Source organism: Varanus komodoensis, unplaced genomic scaffold, assembly GCF_004798865.1.
Source record: "Varanus komodoensis strain SLA01 unplaced genomic scaffold, ASM479886v1 scaffold7_3, whole genome shotgun sequence".
Lineage (NCBI taxonomy): Eukaryota > Metazoa > Chordata > Lepidosauria > Squamata > Varanidae > Varanus > Varanus komodoensis.
Window position 1 is genome coordinate 24,682,344 of NW_025336480.1, and position 17,468 is coordinate 24,699,811.

Here is a 17,468-nt window from a genome sequence, read left to right on the forward strand (position 1 = left end):
AATAAACTCACCAGAGAAACCATCCAGATGTGAACAGAAATAAATAAATTCTACAGAAATCTCAACGTAAGTTTGAAAGAGAAAAATTCTTCCTCATCTCAGCAGGCACAGCATTAGGAATTACAGTGCTAAAAACCTTGTTCCAGACGTTAATACGCAGTCCAGATTGGATAGGGCTGAAAGTGGTTGGGCCTTCCCCTCACATACACCAGCAATTGAGTGGCAAACTGATGCAGTAGGGTTCATGAACAGTATACAAATCTACATTACTCTTTCTCAGAATACAAAAACTTGGTTTCTCTAATGGAATAAGGAGTGGCAGGTTTTCAGTAAATGCAAGTAAATGAAAATGCATCTTCATATGCTGTGTGAATAACAAGTTGAATTACTTTCTACAAGCTGTAAACTGCCTTTAAGGAAGTGTTGTTTTTCTTCCATGGCTATTAGCCATGCAAACAAGATGCATAATGTAGATTTCAAGAAGTAGTATATGCATGATGTATAATCAAGGATAAACTGGAGATGGCCGTTTCATTTTTCAAAAACAGGAAATGGAATAACTGGGGAAAATAACAGATCTGAAACATCTTAGAAATCTTCCATTAATTATGTAGGTTCATCCTATGCCTGTTGTGCAAGAGAAGTTCTCAATTGTAACTGTCAGATTATTTTTCCAATATTTCAGGGTATACTTTACATAAGCCCACCCTTCAACCATAGCTAAGGGATCAAAGTGGAATCATATGCTTTCTTCCTTTCCACGTGAAAATGTTTCTTACTGGCCTTAATAATTGCTATTAATTGGGGGAAGTTGCATGTCATCAAAGGCTAGGGTTCCTCCAGAATCCAGGTTTATTGTTTACAAACCATACTGCCTGATCACTCCTGCTGTACGTGGTAACACTAAACAACTCACAGTAGCACATGGGTAATTTCCTTGATTTTTCAGGAGAAAGATAAAGTAGAACTTTGGATATCACACTTGAGCTTGCAGGGGGAGCATGCTCATGCATGGTAAACTAGGTTTCCAGAGAAACCATGGTGTATGAACCATAATAACTGCATTTGAATTAATTAGGATTAGAGCTTGTTTCTTGTTTCTCCAGGGCTTATAAGTAGCTTGCTTTGAAATCTGGATTGAGCATACCAAATACAAATGCTTGGCAATGTTTATGACCTGCAGTTGAATTACATCTGAGGGGGAAAACGTGTAAACCAGTTATACACTTCCCTGAATGTTGATTATTAGTCTATCTGTGCTTGTTTTATACTAATATTTGTTTTGCTTCAACTTGTTCGGTTTCAGTGAATTTTAGAAAACATTATAATGCCTAATTTTGAAAATATTTTTTGAAATGATGTTTTGTGTATACATGAAATATTTAAAACTGTTCTTAGGAATAAATTATTATTATTATTATTATTATTATTATTATTATTATTATTACATTTTTATACTGCCCATAGCCAAAGCTCTCTAGGCAGTTGACAACAATAATTATAGAATCATACACTCAAGTCACCCATCCCACTTCTGCCCAGGCCTGACCCTGCTTAGCTTCCAAGAGTAGGCAGGATCAGGCACTTCCTGAAACATGGTTCACTGGAATTTGTTCCTTTTTACAGTTATTTACCATAGTTTCTACCTCAGATTGAATATTAACAAATATACAGACTGAAAAGCCAATATCTCATAATTTAAGTGTAAAAGCACTTGCATGGCAGTGACCCTCAGTGAACTTAGGAGGGCTTACTTCTAAGTAAAGATGCTTAGGATTGTATATCTTTTCCAAGTATTGATTTATATAGTTAACTTGAACTGTAAAGTATATTATACATCATAATGTGTCACTTTGATATTTGTAGCAGAGACATTATAGAAAGTCTTCAAGTGTTCCAGTGATGAAGGAATTTTGTCTGTGAAAAAAAATAAATACTTTAGATTTAAACTGCAAATTCTAAATAGGTTTTCAGTCACAGTCTTTTGTGTAAATTTTGCATTACCCATTTGTTCTGCCTCCCCTATCTAGTTTCTTAGTTGGTGAAGGAGCCTTCAAGTGGGCAGTAGATCATGGGATACCAGCCTGTCCTCCAGGTGTCATGGCAACAAGTGAGTAAATTGTTGTTAAGAATTTATTTTTTAAATTAAGGCACATAATCTAGGAAACATGGGAGTTTGTATAGATTTAAGCAAACACATATTTGAGTACAGGTCATATCGGTGGGGTACAATCACAGCTGTTGTTCTTTTTAAAAATATACCCTAAATTTTATTTTGATTCTACCCATATTTGAGTGAGCCTAGTAAAAACTTTTTATTTTGTCCAGACAATATCAATCCAATAATCTGCACATGAAATGCTATGCCCTAGTCTTTGTTTAGGGATCAGGTGGCGCAGTGGGTGAAACTGCTGAGCTGCTGGGCTGGTTGATCAAAAGGTTGCCAGGTCAAATCTGCACAACGGAGTGAGTTCCTGTTGCTCCGTACCAGTTCAAAAGCATGCAAATGCAAGTAGATAAAAAGGTACCACTTCAGTGGGAAGGTAACAGCGTTTAGTCATGCTGGCCACATGACCATGGAAACTGTCTGCAGACAAATGCTGGCTCCCTCGGCTAAGAAACGGAGAAGAGCACCGCCCCCTAAAGTCAGACATGACTGGACTTCACGTCAAGGGGAAACCTTTACCTTTACCTTTACTCTTTGTTTCCTCTTACTATATTGATTCAGCTAGTTACCTTGTGCTTAGTTGCCCCAAATACCTAAAATCATCTCCAGAGGCCCATTTCTGGCTGCCCCTACTTTCAGGGATTAATGAGGGGAAAGCACATTTGCTTTGTTTCCCTCTTTAGGGAATACTTTCTCCAGGCACTTCTGCCAATTTTAGGAACCATGCCAAAACATTTTTTCCTGGTGGAATAGATATGTGTTCCAGGCAGTCCCTGGTTACAAACGAGTTCAGTTCCTGAGAAAATGGAAATTTGTCTTTATGTTGAATTTGTATGTAAGTTGGATCATGTATAGTTGGTACTTCACATTCATGGGGATTATGGGCACAGGAGCCCCCATGAAAGTGGAGAAACCATTACTACCTCTAGCCTCCCCTGCACCCAAACTCACCAGTGCCTCCTGTTTCTAGCAAAGAAATGCTGGAGAAATTTCCTTCTTCAGGAAGGTATGGCAGGAAGGCTAGCTTTGGAGACGCTCCCTCATTCCCGTTTTGCTTCCTCTCTCTCTATGGTAACAATAAAATATATTACAAATAGCACAAAATTAATTAAATTAAAATATCTAAAAACATATAGTAAGAAAAGGACCCTATAAAGGAAAAGAATCATCTGGATAATCCCCACAGGCTCCTGGGTAATGAAGTAGATCTTTAAAGGCCTCAGCATAAAGGACTGTCTTCATCTGATGCCAAAAAGATGGCAAGTTTGGTGTCAGGTGGGCTGCAGCAGGGAAGTTGTTCCAAAGATGGGAGGCCAACACAAAGAAAGCCCTCCTCCTTCTTGCTGCCCTTCAAGCCTCCCTCTGTGTTGGAGCAGCAGACCCCAGAGGCTGCACGTAGTGTCTAATTTGATCACGGTAGTGGGAGGCATTCCTACAGGTATTGTGGTCCCACGCCATGTAAGGCTTTGTAGCACCTTGCATTGGGCCTGGAAACATATAGGCAGCCTGTGCAGGCTGGGCCAAAACTGGTCTTATATGGTCAGACCTATGGCTCCCAGTTATTAATCTGGCTGCCATGTTCTACATGACCTGTTGTTTCTGAACCATCTTTGAGTGCAGCCCCACATAGTAAAGCATCTTTAGGAGGATCATCTTCAGGGTGCTATCTACTAGCTAAATTTCACTTTTAGATAAATATTTGTAACTCTTTTTATATGCTTTTTATCTGAGCTGATTTCTGTGCTAAATGAATTCACTTTCTCTGAATTAACTCTGTAGCAGTAAAGCCCTAGAACTTTTCTTTTGCTAGTTGCATTTTTTCCCAACCCACCTCAGGAACAGTAATACCACTTCATTTTCAGTGACTTTTTAAATACACTCCATGAAATGACTGCCAGGGGGTGCTGTCTGATTGGCCGCAGTTTAGATGCTTTTCTGAGGACTAAGAACATCCCATTTTGTTGTGGTTGTACTTAAGCTGTTTTCTGAGGTTTAGATTCTGTTTTGTTAGTGACTCTAGAGATATAATTGTTTTACAAATTGGAGAATCTTCATGAGCTGTGAAATTGTTAGATATCTTGAGAAGCAGTTCTGCCAAATTACAATTTACTGCAGTTAGAATAAATCTGAACTTCAGTTAATCTGAACAGTCTAATTGAGGGAAACTGTGGATTGGTGTAACAGAAAATAACACTCAAAAGACTTGGTTTGGTAAAGAGAATGGAATGATGATCCAACACATGTCTGAACACAAGTTGTAAATGTATGAAGGATAACACGAGCAGTTTCCTTAAGTTCTACTTTCTTGACAGATACCAAAATACCATAAACTATATATGGCCCTGATTCCTCCAGTGGTATATTTTCTAATGGTATATTTTAAATACATACCTAGCTAGACATATCTGTATGAATAGTGTCTTGACAAAATGAACTTACACCCTTTTTATTAAGTTTAAATATGGGGCTTAAGCTTTGTTTTTTTTAAGTAAAAAGCATGAACCTTAAAACATGAAATAAACTTCATTTCCCATTGGCCTGGTTCAGACACCATGGTACGGTAGTTAGGAATGTGCTGCAGGCACTTCCATTCACCTCCTTATCCCCTGTCACTTCCCCCTTTCCCATCCTAATTTGCAGCAGTCATAGTTCTTCTCATAGCTCAAATCAAAAGCCACAGTTTTGAAATGGTTGTTGAACAGCAATACCCTCTGCATGGATACTAAGAAGTAAGTCCCGCTGATTTCGGCAGGTTTTACTTGCAAATAATTGGATATTGGTTAGCAGTCTAATTCTGGTTAGAGGCACTGGGATTTTGCAAATACAAAAGAATGAGTATGGGGGGAAGTGGGAGCTTGTTCAGGCAGCTGGTTGCAATGTCTGCACTAGGCTGGAATCTAGGTAAATAACTTTCATCCTTATCATACGTAGCATTCCAATGCTTTACAGAAAAGGTCTGCATAAAGCAAAGTACTCTAACCTTTCCCATCTCCGACAAACAAGAACATTTTATAATCTCTGCACTGTGCTACCTTTTCTGGGGACAGTGCAGCTATTTTTAGGGATTTAGAATGGCATATCCCTTACTTTATTTGATAAATCAGAATATTTTTTTGACCTGTATCTCTGCATTTACAAGGCAATGTTACCATGTGTTTGTAACTCCAGCTGCAAGACTACCTCTCCACAGCTAGCATGATCTATATCAGCCTTTATCAACCTGGTGTTCTCCAGATGTTTTGAACTAAAAACCTCAGCATTCCTGACTGTTAGTAATAGTTGGGACTAATGCAAGTTGCAATTTAAAACAACTGAAAGGTACCAGGTCGGGGAAGCCTAATCTAAGATTCTTTAACCCAATTCTGGATTATGTACCATGAACACATTAGTTGAAGGGGTTTTTTTGCATATAAAAAGCCACTGGAAACATCTATTTATATAGTTGTATTCATGGAAGCAAGAGTGGTCTTAATCAAGGAAAGGTCAGCTGTTCCTTTGGTGAAGTAATAGCTATTTAATTTTTTTAAGATTACAAATATGGGTAAAATTATGGATATCATTCTTAGTAAGATAAGTTATAAAATATGGCATTCTTTTTATTTTGAAAATTTCAGTTTGACTTAGAAGTTATTTTTGTATTAAGAGATTATTGAAAATTGGAAAAGAAACTATACTTAGAATTCTCAAGTATTGATCAGTGTAAAAACAAAAAAGTACTAATTTAATCTAATCAGGGAGAAAACTACTGGGAAGAACACAAGAAGGGGAATTAAATAGAAAATGTACAAATAAACAGTCTAATATGTCTACATTTTCATGTTTGACTAAGAAAAGCATTTTCTCAGTTCCTCTTCCCAAAGCCTTTTCTCTAGCTGAGATATATTGATAATATCTTCATCATTTGGACCCATGAACAGGGGGCCTCTTGAGAAATTCCATCATAACTTCAACATGTTCCTCCCCATCATCAACCGGAGCCGCACTAGACATGATGTAGTTGTACATTAAAGGACACATAATCACTAGCTTCTACCTGGAGCAATCACAGAATCTATTGTCTACTCAGTCAAAGACTAAAATTTGTCATGATTTATATTTATATTTTATTATTAATATAATATTTATATTATATTTCCTTGTCACAGGCTCTGGGTAATAAGCCTATCCCTGTTTACAAAGACACCGCCACAATCCTGGACCTTGCAGCAAACCCAGATGTCAGTTCTGCCCCCATATTTACTCTGGTAGTGCTATTACAGGATCTGATGTAGCTGGCTACAATTTCGTGGGTTCAGTCACTCATCATCTAGTGTGAGATACTTATGCTATCATGTGCCTGTGGTGATTTGTTGAATTTAGTGCAGGATATAAAAGGTAGTCTCTGTGTAAGAGAATAAATGGACAAAAACTGTTATGTTAAATGGCAATATTGAAAAACGTATGGGGAAACTTTTCATCCTCCCAGGACTCTTTGCAACTGATTTTAGGCAGCTTGAACAAAGAAAGTTGAAAACTGGACTGTTTTGATAATCATATATCCATTCTTACTTATTAGAGAAAATTAAATATAACCAACTATGTATGTTTGAGTGAGAGCTGTTCCTTTTTGTATGGATTTAATTCTTCAATAATTTAAATGCTATTAAATATTTTGTAGGACTTAGCTTAGCAGCTTTTAAAAGGAACAAGAGAAAACTGGAATTGGCAGAAAAAGTGGAAACAGATCTTTTTCAGTTGAAGAAAAGAAGACAATCAAGTGAAAAGGTTAGTACTTGTTCTCAAACTGTTGTTCACTCTTAAATTGTTATGGTTTATCAGAGGTCACAAGTTACAAACTGAAAATGTCTGAAGATCTTATTTCTTATGTGAACAAATATCTGGTGACATATTGCAGTATTCTTTTCTTTTAATGGCCAGTATAGAGAGAGGCATCTGTGTTCTCGTGTGTTTGCATGAACCTATATGCATGTCTATGTGTCCATGCTGTTTTGCTTTAGGCAGTAACTTCTAACTAAGGAGTTCCCTGATTTCTCCATGTGGCTTACCATGTATGAAAAAAGCCCTTGTGTACAAAGAGTAGACCAATAGTTGTATCCTTCAAATGTTGTTGTTAGTCACAAAGTTGTGCCCGACCCATTGTGACCCCATGGACAACTCCAAGCCTTCCTGTCCTCCACCTTCCCCCAGAATCCACTTAAGCTCACACCGACTGCTTCAGTGATTCCATCCAGCCACCTCATCCTCTGCTGTCCCCTTCTTTTGCCATCAATTGTTCCCAGCATTAGGCTCTTCTCCAGGGAGTCCTTCATTCTCATTAGGTGGCCAAAGTATTTGAGTTTCATCTTCAGGATCTGGCCTTCTAAAGAGCAGTCAGGCTTGACCTCCTCTAGGACTGACTGGTTTGATCTCCTTGCAGTCCAAGGGACTCGCAGGAGTCTCCTCCAGCACCACAATTCAAAAGCCTCAATTCTTTGGCACTCAACCTTCCTTATGGTCCAGCTTTCACAGCCATACATTGCAAACCCTTCAGATAACTCATACTTATTATCAAACTTTACTTGTCCATTATATCCTTGACTGATGGTGCATTCTGTGCATATTTAATCAGAAGTCTTACTGTATTTAGTGAGTCATAGTCTCAGGGACAAAGTGTGCAGGAGCTGATACCATGAGTTGTTCACTTTATTGATACAGTTACTTGGTATACAAGACTCAACTCCAAATGGTACTTCAGTAAACATACAAAGGAAAGCAGCATGAACTACATGTTCTCCATTTAATGGGGCTAGCATTCTCATTGCAAACCCACAGTGGTACGATTTGCATGTCAAATCAAGGGTTCCAAATCTGGTTTGGCAGCAAATGCAAATGATGTTCTGCCAATTTAGATGTAAATATATAACACAAAGTATGCTTTCTGTTAAAGTGGCAAGTAGGAAAGGTATGTGAGAGAAGGTGAGAGCATGGGTGCCTGATGCCTGCTTATTACACTTGCACCATAGTCTCAGTGGATTCAGTATAGTAGAAATAAGGTCACAAAAGGAATTTAGAACAGCAGGCTGTAAAACCGAGGCAATTTAGAATGCACATGTCCAAAAAACTAAGATTGCCAACCTTCCTTATTTTTGAACCTAATTTCTGGAAGTGCTTTATATGTAAATTATTGCTCTAGAACAGGGATGGGCAACCCTCCTGAGGTTTTGGCTACAACTAAGCCATGTGGGAGAGAGGAAGTAGAAGTTGTAGGCCAAAAATCTGGAGGGCCATATGTTGCCCTCTTACAACTCTGTTCCTGACATTTCGTTTGTTATTACATTTTACCAAATGTAGATCCTCAAAATATATGATTTACTTTAAATTGAATTGACCTTATTCCATACAGGGTTCAGATATAGGAAAACCTGTGAGGATTCACATTATTGCATATATATCTTCACTTGTATTTCTATTATTTTTTGTATTTGTCTTATTTTGTTGTTAGTCACGAAGTCGTGTCTGACCCATCGCGACCCCATGGACAACATTCCTCCAGGCCTTCCTGTCCTCCACCATCTCCCGGAGTCCACCTAAGCTCACACCAACTGCTTCAGTGACTCCATCCAGCCACCTCATCCTCTGCCGTCCCCTTCTTCTTTTGCCATCTATTGTTCCCAGCATTAGACTCTTCTCCTGGGAGTCCTTCCTTCTCATTAGGTGGCCAAAGTATTTGAGTTTCATCTTCAGGATCTGGCCTTCTAAAGAGCATTCAGGATTGATCTCCTCTAGGAGTGACTGGTTTGATCGCCTTGCAGTCCAAGGGGCTCGCAGGAGTCTCCTCCAGCACCACAATTCAAAGGCCTCAATCCTTTTGCACTCAGCCTTTCTTATGGTCCAGCTTTCACAGCCACACATTGCAACTGGGAAAACTATAGCCTTGACTGTATGCACTTTTGTTGGCAGGGTGATGTCTCTGTTTTTAGTATGCTGTCTAGATTTGCCATAGCTTTCCTCCCCAGGAGCAAGCGTCTTTTAGTTTCTTGGCTGCAGTCCCCGTCTGCGGTGATCTTCGAAAATAAGATCGAAGGAAAATAAAATCTGTCACTACCTCCATTTCTTCCCCATCTATTTGCCAGGAAGTGAGAGGACCGGATGCCATGATCTTAGTTTTCTTAATGTTGAGTTTCAAGCCAACTTTTGCGCTCTCCTCCTTCCCCCGCATCAAGAGGCTCTTTAGCTCCTCTTCATTTTCTGCCATTAGAGTGGTATCATCTGCATATCTGAGGTTGTTGATATTTCTCCCAGCAATCTTAATTCCAACTGGTGATTCATTTAGCCCTGCCTTTCTCATGATGTGCTCTGCATATAAGTTAAATAGGCAGGGCGACAGTACACAGCCTTGCCAAACTCCTTTCTCAATTTTGAACCAATCGGTGGTTCCGTGTCCAGTTCTCACTGTTGCTTCTTGACGCGCATATAGGTTTCTCAAGAGACAAATAAGATGGTATGGGTAAATATTTATCTCACCTTTCATCCTCAGTGGAACTCAAGGAATCATATATCAGGTTCCCAGACAATCTCCCATCAAAGAACTGACCAGACCCAGCCTTGCTAGTCTTATCGTGCCTTCAGATTTTAAAGATTAACTTCTTACTCAATAAATAATAAAGAATGGAAAGTGGGAACCTCTATCTTTATGCAGGTTTACAGCTATGATCTGATGGTCTGGTCTAAAGCCATTATTTCAGTTCATGCTGCAGATAATACAACTGAACTTTCTGATAAACTGTAACTCAGGTATAATTCATTGAAGTCTGCTTGATTTTTCTTTGTTCAAGCCACCTTAAGAGCAGTTGCAAAATGGGCCAGGGCAATGCCACATAAATGCCCAGACATGTTTACATATCGAATCCCTTTCTAGGTCCACAGTCAATACTTTAAAGTGAAAAACTTTAATTAAAACATCAAACTACAGAAAATGTTTCAACAGATATTGATCCTTTCATATTTGCATATTTATTTATTTAAAACATTTCTATGCCACCCCCATCGCAACAAAGCCTTGGGGCGGCTTACATACATTCTATAAAAAGGAAAAAGAACAGGAAAATACCTAACCAAATCATAAGGTACGATTACTTGTTCTATGAATACTGTTGTGATTTGTATCCAGAATGCCATACTTAGCAGAGGCCCATCAAAATCAATAAGACACAGCTAACTTGTCCCACTGATTTCATTGAATTTGCTGTAATCATGACTTAAGTCTGGATCCAACTCACTATATTTTCTTGATAGCTCCTTTTCACTTTTCCCCATCCAAGGATAAGAGAAATTGTTACACATATTAGACATGTTGACAAGGACCAGAACTCACCACTTGCACTCTGATTTCATTCAGTCCAGTCCCTATCTCTTGAAAATCAAGGAACTGATCAGACTGCACAGTGCTGGAGAAGACACACAAGGATGATAGTATCAATGGACTTGTTTAATGTTGTCATCCCGAGGTAATACTAGGGCCGCAACAGGATTACCAATGCTATCTGCTGGATAGCATCAGCAGCTCATATAATTGAATAAGCAAGTAACTGGATTCTAATTGTTTAGCTAGTATGCCAAACCATTGATAAAAATGTAACCAACACGTAAATGGGTTAGTTTCTCATGGCTTCTGATGAAGTGATTTCCATTCCTATACTTCTTTCCTTAATTGATGCTGGGTTGGATTTAGAGATGCCCCTCTGTGAATAGAATGGATTCTTCTGTTTGTTCAGGGGTGTGCAATCCAGCAGAGGCTCCCCTGGAGGAAACAGTGCCGGTGGAGAGGCTTACAGATTTCTTCTTACCTCTTGCTAGCTCCCACCAGCACTTCTCACTCCCCACACTATTTCAACCCTTCAGAGCACATTGGCAGCAGGCACAGGGCTGCAGTGGGAAGGAGTAATCAGCAAATATTCCTTCCTTCCATTGGTCTGTCCAGTCTGTTGAGTTCTGCTTATCAGAACTCTAGATGTAAGCCACAGTATTTTATGTATTATTCAAATAAAAAGCACAACAGGGAGCAGGGCATAGATGTGAACTGTTTCCTTAGGCAGGTATGGTAACTTGCCTTGTAAATCTTTCTTTTACTCTGCTTTGTAGGCTGGAGGTAATTATTACTGATTGCTGATGTTATAATTAAGTGATGTTCCATTCCTGCCTTTGTAGTCTTAGCTTTTTGCAAAAGCATATTGTGTTAGCTCTTAACAACTGTAAGCAAAAAACTATTGCCAGAGGGTACACCCAGCCATTTTGACTTTTCCACTCTTTGCTGTGTTACAGCCTGGAAATGAATTTGATTTAACTGGCATTGTCACCATTTGATGTACACAAGATGGTCAACACGGTGAAGGTCCAAAATATTGCTACTGTGGCACCAAAGTTAAGTGAACAAAAACAAACCAGCACTTGCTGGTTGCATATGTATTGTTCCCCTTTGCTGTGACCTGCCTGAATAAACTCTGGTGCAACCCACTGCCTCCAAAAGTCAGTGTTAATAGGTGAATGGAGGGCGCCTGTGTGTGATGCCAGTGCTGCCCCATGTCAGATTAAATAGAACAGTTTTGGGGGGCCCTAGAGTTTGTTGAAGAGTATGTCTAAACAAACAGCATCATGAAGACCAAGGAGCTATCAAAACAACCCTGGGATAAAGTTGTGGAGAAGCACCAATCAGGGTTGGGTTATTTAAAAAAAAAATCAAAACTATGACCATCCCCCTGAACACTGTTAAATACATTGTTAAAGGACAAAAAGACTATGACTTAACCATGACTGTTCATGGAGAAGTCTGTCCACCAAAATTCAGTGACTGAGATAAGGAAGGCATTTGTGAGAGAAGCAACCAAGAAGCAAATGGTAACTCTAAAGGTGCTTGAGGGATCTGCAACTGAGATGGGAGAAGCTGGCTATGGGACAGCTATTCAGATGTACCTCAGATTGTGGTGAAAAGAAAGCATCTGCTGAAACAAACCCATAGCAAAACCTGTTTGGAGTTTGCAAAAAATGAAACTCAACAAATGTGGGGAAAGATTCTCTGGTCTGATGAGATCAAAATTGACTTTTTTGATTTTACTGCAGAGCATGCATGGCATGAAGCCAACATTTACCTGAGAATACCTTTCCAAAAATTAAGCATGGTGATGGCAGCAGCATGTTGTGGGGATGCTTTTCATAAGCAAGGATGGGGAAACTGGTCAGCATTGAGGGCAAGATGGATGGTGCCAAATATAGGGCATTTTGGAGGAAAATCTGTTTCAGTCTGCAAAGAACCTGAGATTGAAGTAGAGATTTACCTTTGAGCAGGACAACTGTCACAAGCCACATTTCCTCCCTCTGACAATTACCGGCCTCAGGCTCTTTCTTTTTAAAACATTCTTTATTGCTTCCAACTGTAAATAATCCAGACAAGTCTTTGAGTGGCTTGTTGAACCCAATCTGGCGATTACTTCCCCAAACGCTCCTTATGAACATGTTAGTGTTGCAACCCTTGGGGAGGAGTGCTGAGGAAGCAAGCATGCCTCTTTCCAAACACTTCTCATCTAATTGAGCCTCTCACCTCTTCTGACGCCTAGCCACAGCTCTGAAGGGCTGAGCTCTTGATGATTCCCTAGTCTCAGTGGCCCCTTCCACTGGCTGTATCTCCATGCTATTCCCAGGGTCTGACTGATCCACTACCATGCCTGCCCTTGAGTTAATTGCCTCCCGCTGCTGCATCCCAGGACCTTGAGCAACCTCCTGATGCTCAGTCCCACCAAAATAGTCATCTTCGGAATCTGAATAAGCAAAAGTGGCATGACTAGCATCCCCTGGAAAAGCTTGCCAAAACTACCCATGACGCTTGCGGTCAACAACAATGACCCGAAACAACAGCCTAAGTAAGACTAGTGGTTTCAAAACAAAAAGCTGGATGTCTTGGAGTGCCCTTCAAAACACCAACTTCAATTGGATTGAGAATCTGTGGTAAGTCTTAAAAGTTGCCGTTTGCCAACAGTCCACATCCAGTCTGAATGAGTTGGAAGAGTTTGCCAGGAGGAAAGGGCAAACATTTTAGGACCCAGGTTTACAAAGGGGATAGAGGCTCCGCCAAGAAGACTTATAGCTGTTAACTGGGTGAATATTTGGGCAAGTAGCAAGGCCCAGTTCATTTTTGCTTACTTAACTTTTGTGCCACAATAAAATACTTTGCACCTTCACTGGGTTTGAGTATCTTCTATACATGAAGTGGTAACAATGCCAATTAAAATCATTTCAGTTCCAGATTGTAATACAACAAAATGTGGAAAAATTAGGGGATTTGTGACCGCTTCTGCAAGGCACTTCATTTGTGGAATGTTGCTTTCTTTGTACTTGTACCTGCTAGTACTCTCTATGCTCCCTCCCCTCCCAAAAAAAGCCCCCAACTTTTGAGATTTGATGGAATCTTGGGAATGGTGCTGGATAGAGTAGAGGGTACCCCAAAGGATGTTGGGATTGGAGATCCAAACTTTCCTTTACTCATGCTCAGTCCACTTTTGGATCTGACCCATTTGTCTTACTTTTCCCTCTGTGTAAAATAACTTTGGAGTCCAATCTTGATTTGGCTTATAATTGCTTAGCCATATGTGCAGCAAAGCCAAGCACCTTTCTGTTGGTCTCAGCCACTTAAACATGAGGTTGGATGATGGTTCATGGCAGCTATTTCTTGGGGCACAGTTTGAAAGTCATTCAAGTTCATCCATTTGTGTCTGCATAGTCAGTCTGATTAAAGAGTTCTAAAAGAAGATTTCTCATTTTTCCATAGTTTCAAGGTGAACAAATAGGTGATTCTAATTTGTTAGTGATTATAAGAGCAGGTGATTGGGATTAATTAATGAATTGCAAATAAGAGTGTGTTCTTTTGAATAAAAGAGGATGGAATGTAATTTTCCACATCAGCTATAATAGCTTTAATCTAAGGCAGTGGTTCTCAGATGTTTTTGCAATAAACCTTCCTAACTTTAAAAATCTATTTGAGTGCCTCCAGGCAAAAATGGAATGACTTAGCTTTATAACTTTTATTCTCATTTGGGACTGATGTCATTCAGATCAAAACAAAAACTGTGGTGAGCTTTGGTTACTTTTTGGAGTGTCTTTGTTCTGAGGAGCTTAAAACCTCTCAAGAAAAGGGAACAGCCTGTTTGTCTTTCTAACATGATATATCAGAAGCAGGGGTATACTGGGCTCATCTCTTTAAACTAAATTAGATGGGGAACTCAGGTAAGGTTTTGGCATTTAGAAGAAAGTTCCCTAAGAAGGCCTGATTGACAAGTGAAGGGACAGAAGATGGTTGCACTTTTTGCCACTGGATACATAATCTCCAGCCCATAAATAAAAACAAAAGCTTTTGCATATTTTCTGTATTTGAAGTATTTTAATATCACCATTGTGACACATTTCAGAGTGTCATACAGCATACAATGAATACAAAAAACAAGACAACAGCATATAAAGCCTTAAAATAGACAAGAACTTGCTCTATTATCAGTGCAATCTTATTATAGAGCTACGTGAAAGTAAGACCTACTCCGTTGCATGGATCTTGCTCCCAGATACCAATGCATAGGATTGAAGTTTCAAAAGAATAAATACCTTAAAGTGCAATCTTGTACACATCTAGCTTCTTGAAAGTAAGCCACACTGAGTTCAGTGGGACTAAATGTATACAGGATCGTAGCCTTAGTTTTGTATCACCAAAAGGACACCAACAGCAAAATTCTTTCTATGGCTAACCTAGATCAAAGGTCTCTGGGAAAAGGAAGAAACAATTCAGGAACAATTAATGATTTCTGTGGTCCTCTCTTGAAGATGACGGCACCCTCTAGATGCCAAAATGTATCTTGGATTTGTGTGTTGGCTGGGTAGGAGAAGGTAGCGTGACACCTGTGGGCAACAGTGTGCCCCGACAGTCATTGTTGGTGCATTCAAGCTACCCTATGCTTTCTCCTTTTACTTTATTCTATTAGAATAAAAGCTTCTTATTGGTAGCTGGAATTGCTTCAGAACATTTGAGGAGGAGGAAAATTATGAAAATCACCTAGAATTCTTTGAAAGGAAAAAAGGCAACTTATTAATATAACAAACAAAGTGAAGACTTCTTGCCACTTCCTTCTTTTCTCATGAATGCTTCTGGGCAGTGTATAAGGCTTTTAGGGAATGAAGATGGCAGGTTGCTGTTGGCCGATATCTTCATTTGTGGCATGCCTATTTTGTGATGCTCAAAAAAGTTTTTTAAAATACGTTCAGTGGCTCTCTACAGGTTGCCTACCTTGGTCTACTGCATACACAGGAATCATCAGTCCTTATTGCTGTAGAATAAAATCTTGGATAAAAATCTTTATGCCATACATTTTAAAGAAAACCTTCTCTTTAAAAGCAATACACACATTCAAAACAAGGAAATGATTTATGGGAAAGCTTTTTAGCTTTCATATTGTTCCTGAACATTTTAATTTTTCAATTTGAAAAACTGAAAATATGTCTTTGGAAAAAACTGGGGGAGAAGGGCTCCTCTCAATCTTTTCATTTCCTTCCATAACACAAGCATGATTGCTGAGAAAGCAGTAGATAATCTTCAAGCCCCATACCTGCCTCTGAGCTCCAAGAATAGTCATCAGTAGAAACAGCAGCTTGCTCTCAAGTCTAAGAATGTGTTTTCATGTCTTTTGTTTGCCTGGCACATAGGAGAATGACTCAGGAACACTGGATACCGTTGGAGCAGTTGTGGTTGATCAAGAAGGAAATGTTGCTGCTGCAGTGTCCAGTGGAGGCTTAGCTTTGAAACACCCTGGAAGAGTTGGACAGGTAGGTTTGCTCAGGATTTACAAATCTTCGAGGGAATATGTTCTGAAGACCAGGAGCTAGTACCCAAAGGTCTCTTCTTGGTCACCATCTGCCTCACTTGTAATGCCTGCAGGAAGGCTTCAGAGGTTATAACATCTGAGTGAAAGTGTTGATGGGCTTGGGGGAATTTATTTCAACAGCTACCTGTGTCCTGTGATGAGTGGGACTTGACTCATAATGAAGATGATGTAGAAAGGAAAGGAAATATTCTTTGAAGAAAGGAAATATTCTTCAAATTATTCATGCAGTGTTTCAAAAGATTTATTTAGACCCAGTCTCTCCTAAACTCTTTCCTTTTCCCTTCACAGCAGAACTAATTGAGAAGCTTTTATTATTATGCTAAAGCTGGCCAGTCGGGGCTGGCTTTGTGACAGAAAGTAACTAATAAATAGACTTCTAAAAAGAAGAATCCATCAAGTTAATGAGCCCTCTAATTGTGTAGTTAATTCTCCCAGTGCCATAGCTGGTGCTTCTTCCCCATTCCCCACCAAACTGAGTTGGCATCACCCTCAGGAAGGTTTGTGTTGCTTGTGGGGAAGATGGCAAGGATGCTACTTAAGTGATCTGCTCATTTAACTTATTTTCCGACTGCTGGACAGATAAAGTTACACATTTTCCCTTCTGATCTTCCCTGTTCCACAGTGGTTTCCCCTGAACCAGAAGTAATAGAGACTTAGACAATTCAGCTAATCTTTCTGACTTCACCTCTTTTTCCAGTTCAGATTCAGAGTCTGAAGTAATCCACCATGAAATACTGTATCTTGGAGGTAGCGAGCTCCATCACTACATGAGGTTTCATTCTGAAACTGTATAGTTCTTCATCGTGGTCTCTGTGTATCACACACACATGATTTAAGCAACAGTGGGAGACCTAGGTTGTAAGAAACGTCTACAGTTCAGTGTTATGGAATGGGCAGGGCTGCCCATCCCCTCTGGAGTTCTGCTATGAGGGGAGGGGCTCCCACCCAGTTCCGCAGTTTCTTTTTAACCACAACTGCTTAGGTTGGAATTGCTTTGTCACTCCTCCTTTCCTTTCTCCTTTCTTATATTAAATATATATTTATATAGATGCATGTTCTCTTTTTGTCTGTCTACTTTCTTCTCCCTTGAACTATTTCAGTCATGATGACAGCCATGCTGGCCTCTGCTCCTGAACCACATGGTCTCATACCAATTGCTAAAGAGGGCCAGGAAGATGGTCGGCACCTCCAAAGGCCCCATAGGACCAAAACTTGCAGGCGCACAAGAAGCACCACCACATGAGCCCCCCCCCCACAACTTTCTCTGCTGGCAACTGGCTCCCTTGCCTACGGACACCATCCTCTGACTCTGGACCAAGGGGCTGTGCTGTGCAAGCCCCTAGGATGTCCCTGACTGAGGCTCATGGATACTTGTGTTCATCCGGGCTCTGTTGTGGCCTGCTTCC

The 17,468-nt window shown here is 39.9% G+C and overlaps 1 protein-coding gene across 11 annotated transcripts in view; it reads left to right on the forward strand.

Moving 5' to 3' along the window:
* Positions 1-17,468, forward strand: part of TASP1 (taspase 1) — a 137,942-nt gene that overhangs the window by 19,144 nt on the left and 101,330 nt on the right. For all 11 annotated transcript variants that reach the window (XM_044454274.1, XM_044454276.1, XM_044454278.1 and 8 more), the window contains 3 exons: positions 2,031-2,110; positions 6,825-6,931; positions 15,884-16,003. In XM_044454274.1, coding sequence (XP_044310209.1) covers positions 2,031-2,110; positions 6,825-6,931; positions 15,884-16,003 — 307 coding nt within the window. The remainder of the gene's footprint in view (positions 1-2,030; positions 2,111-6,824; positions 6,932-15,883; positions 16,004-17,468) is intronic.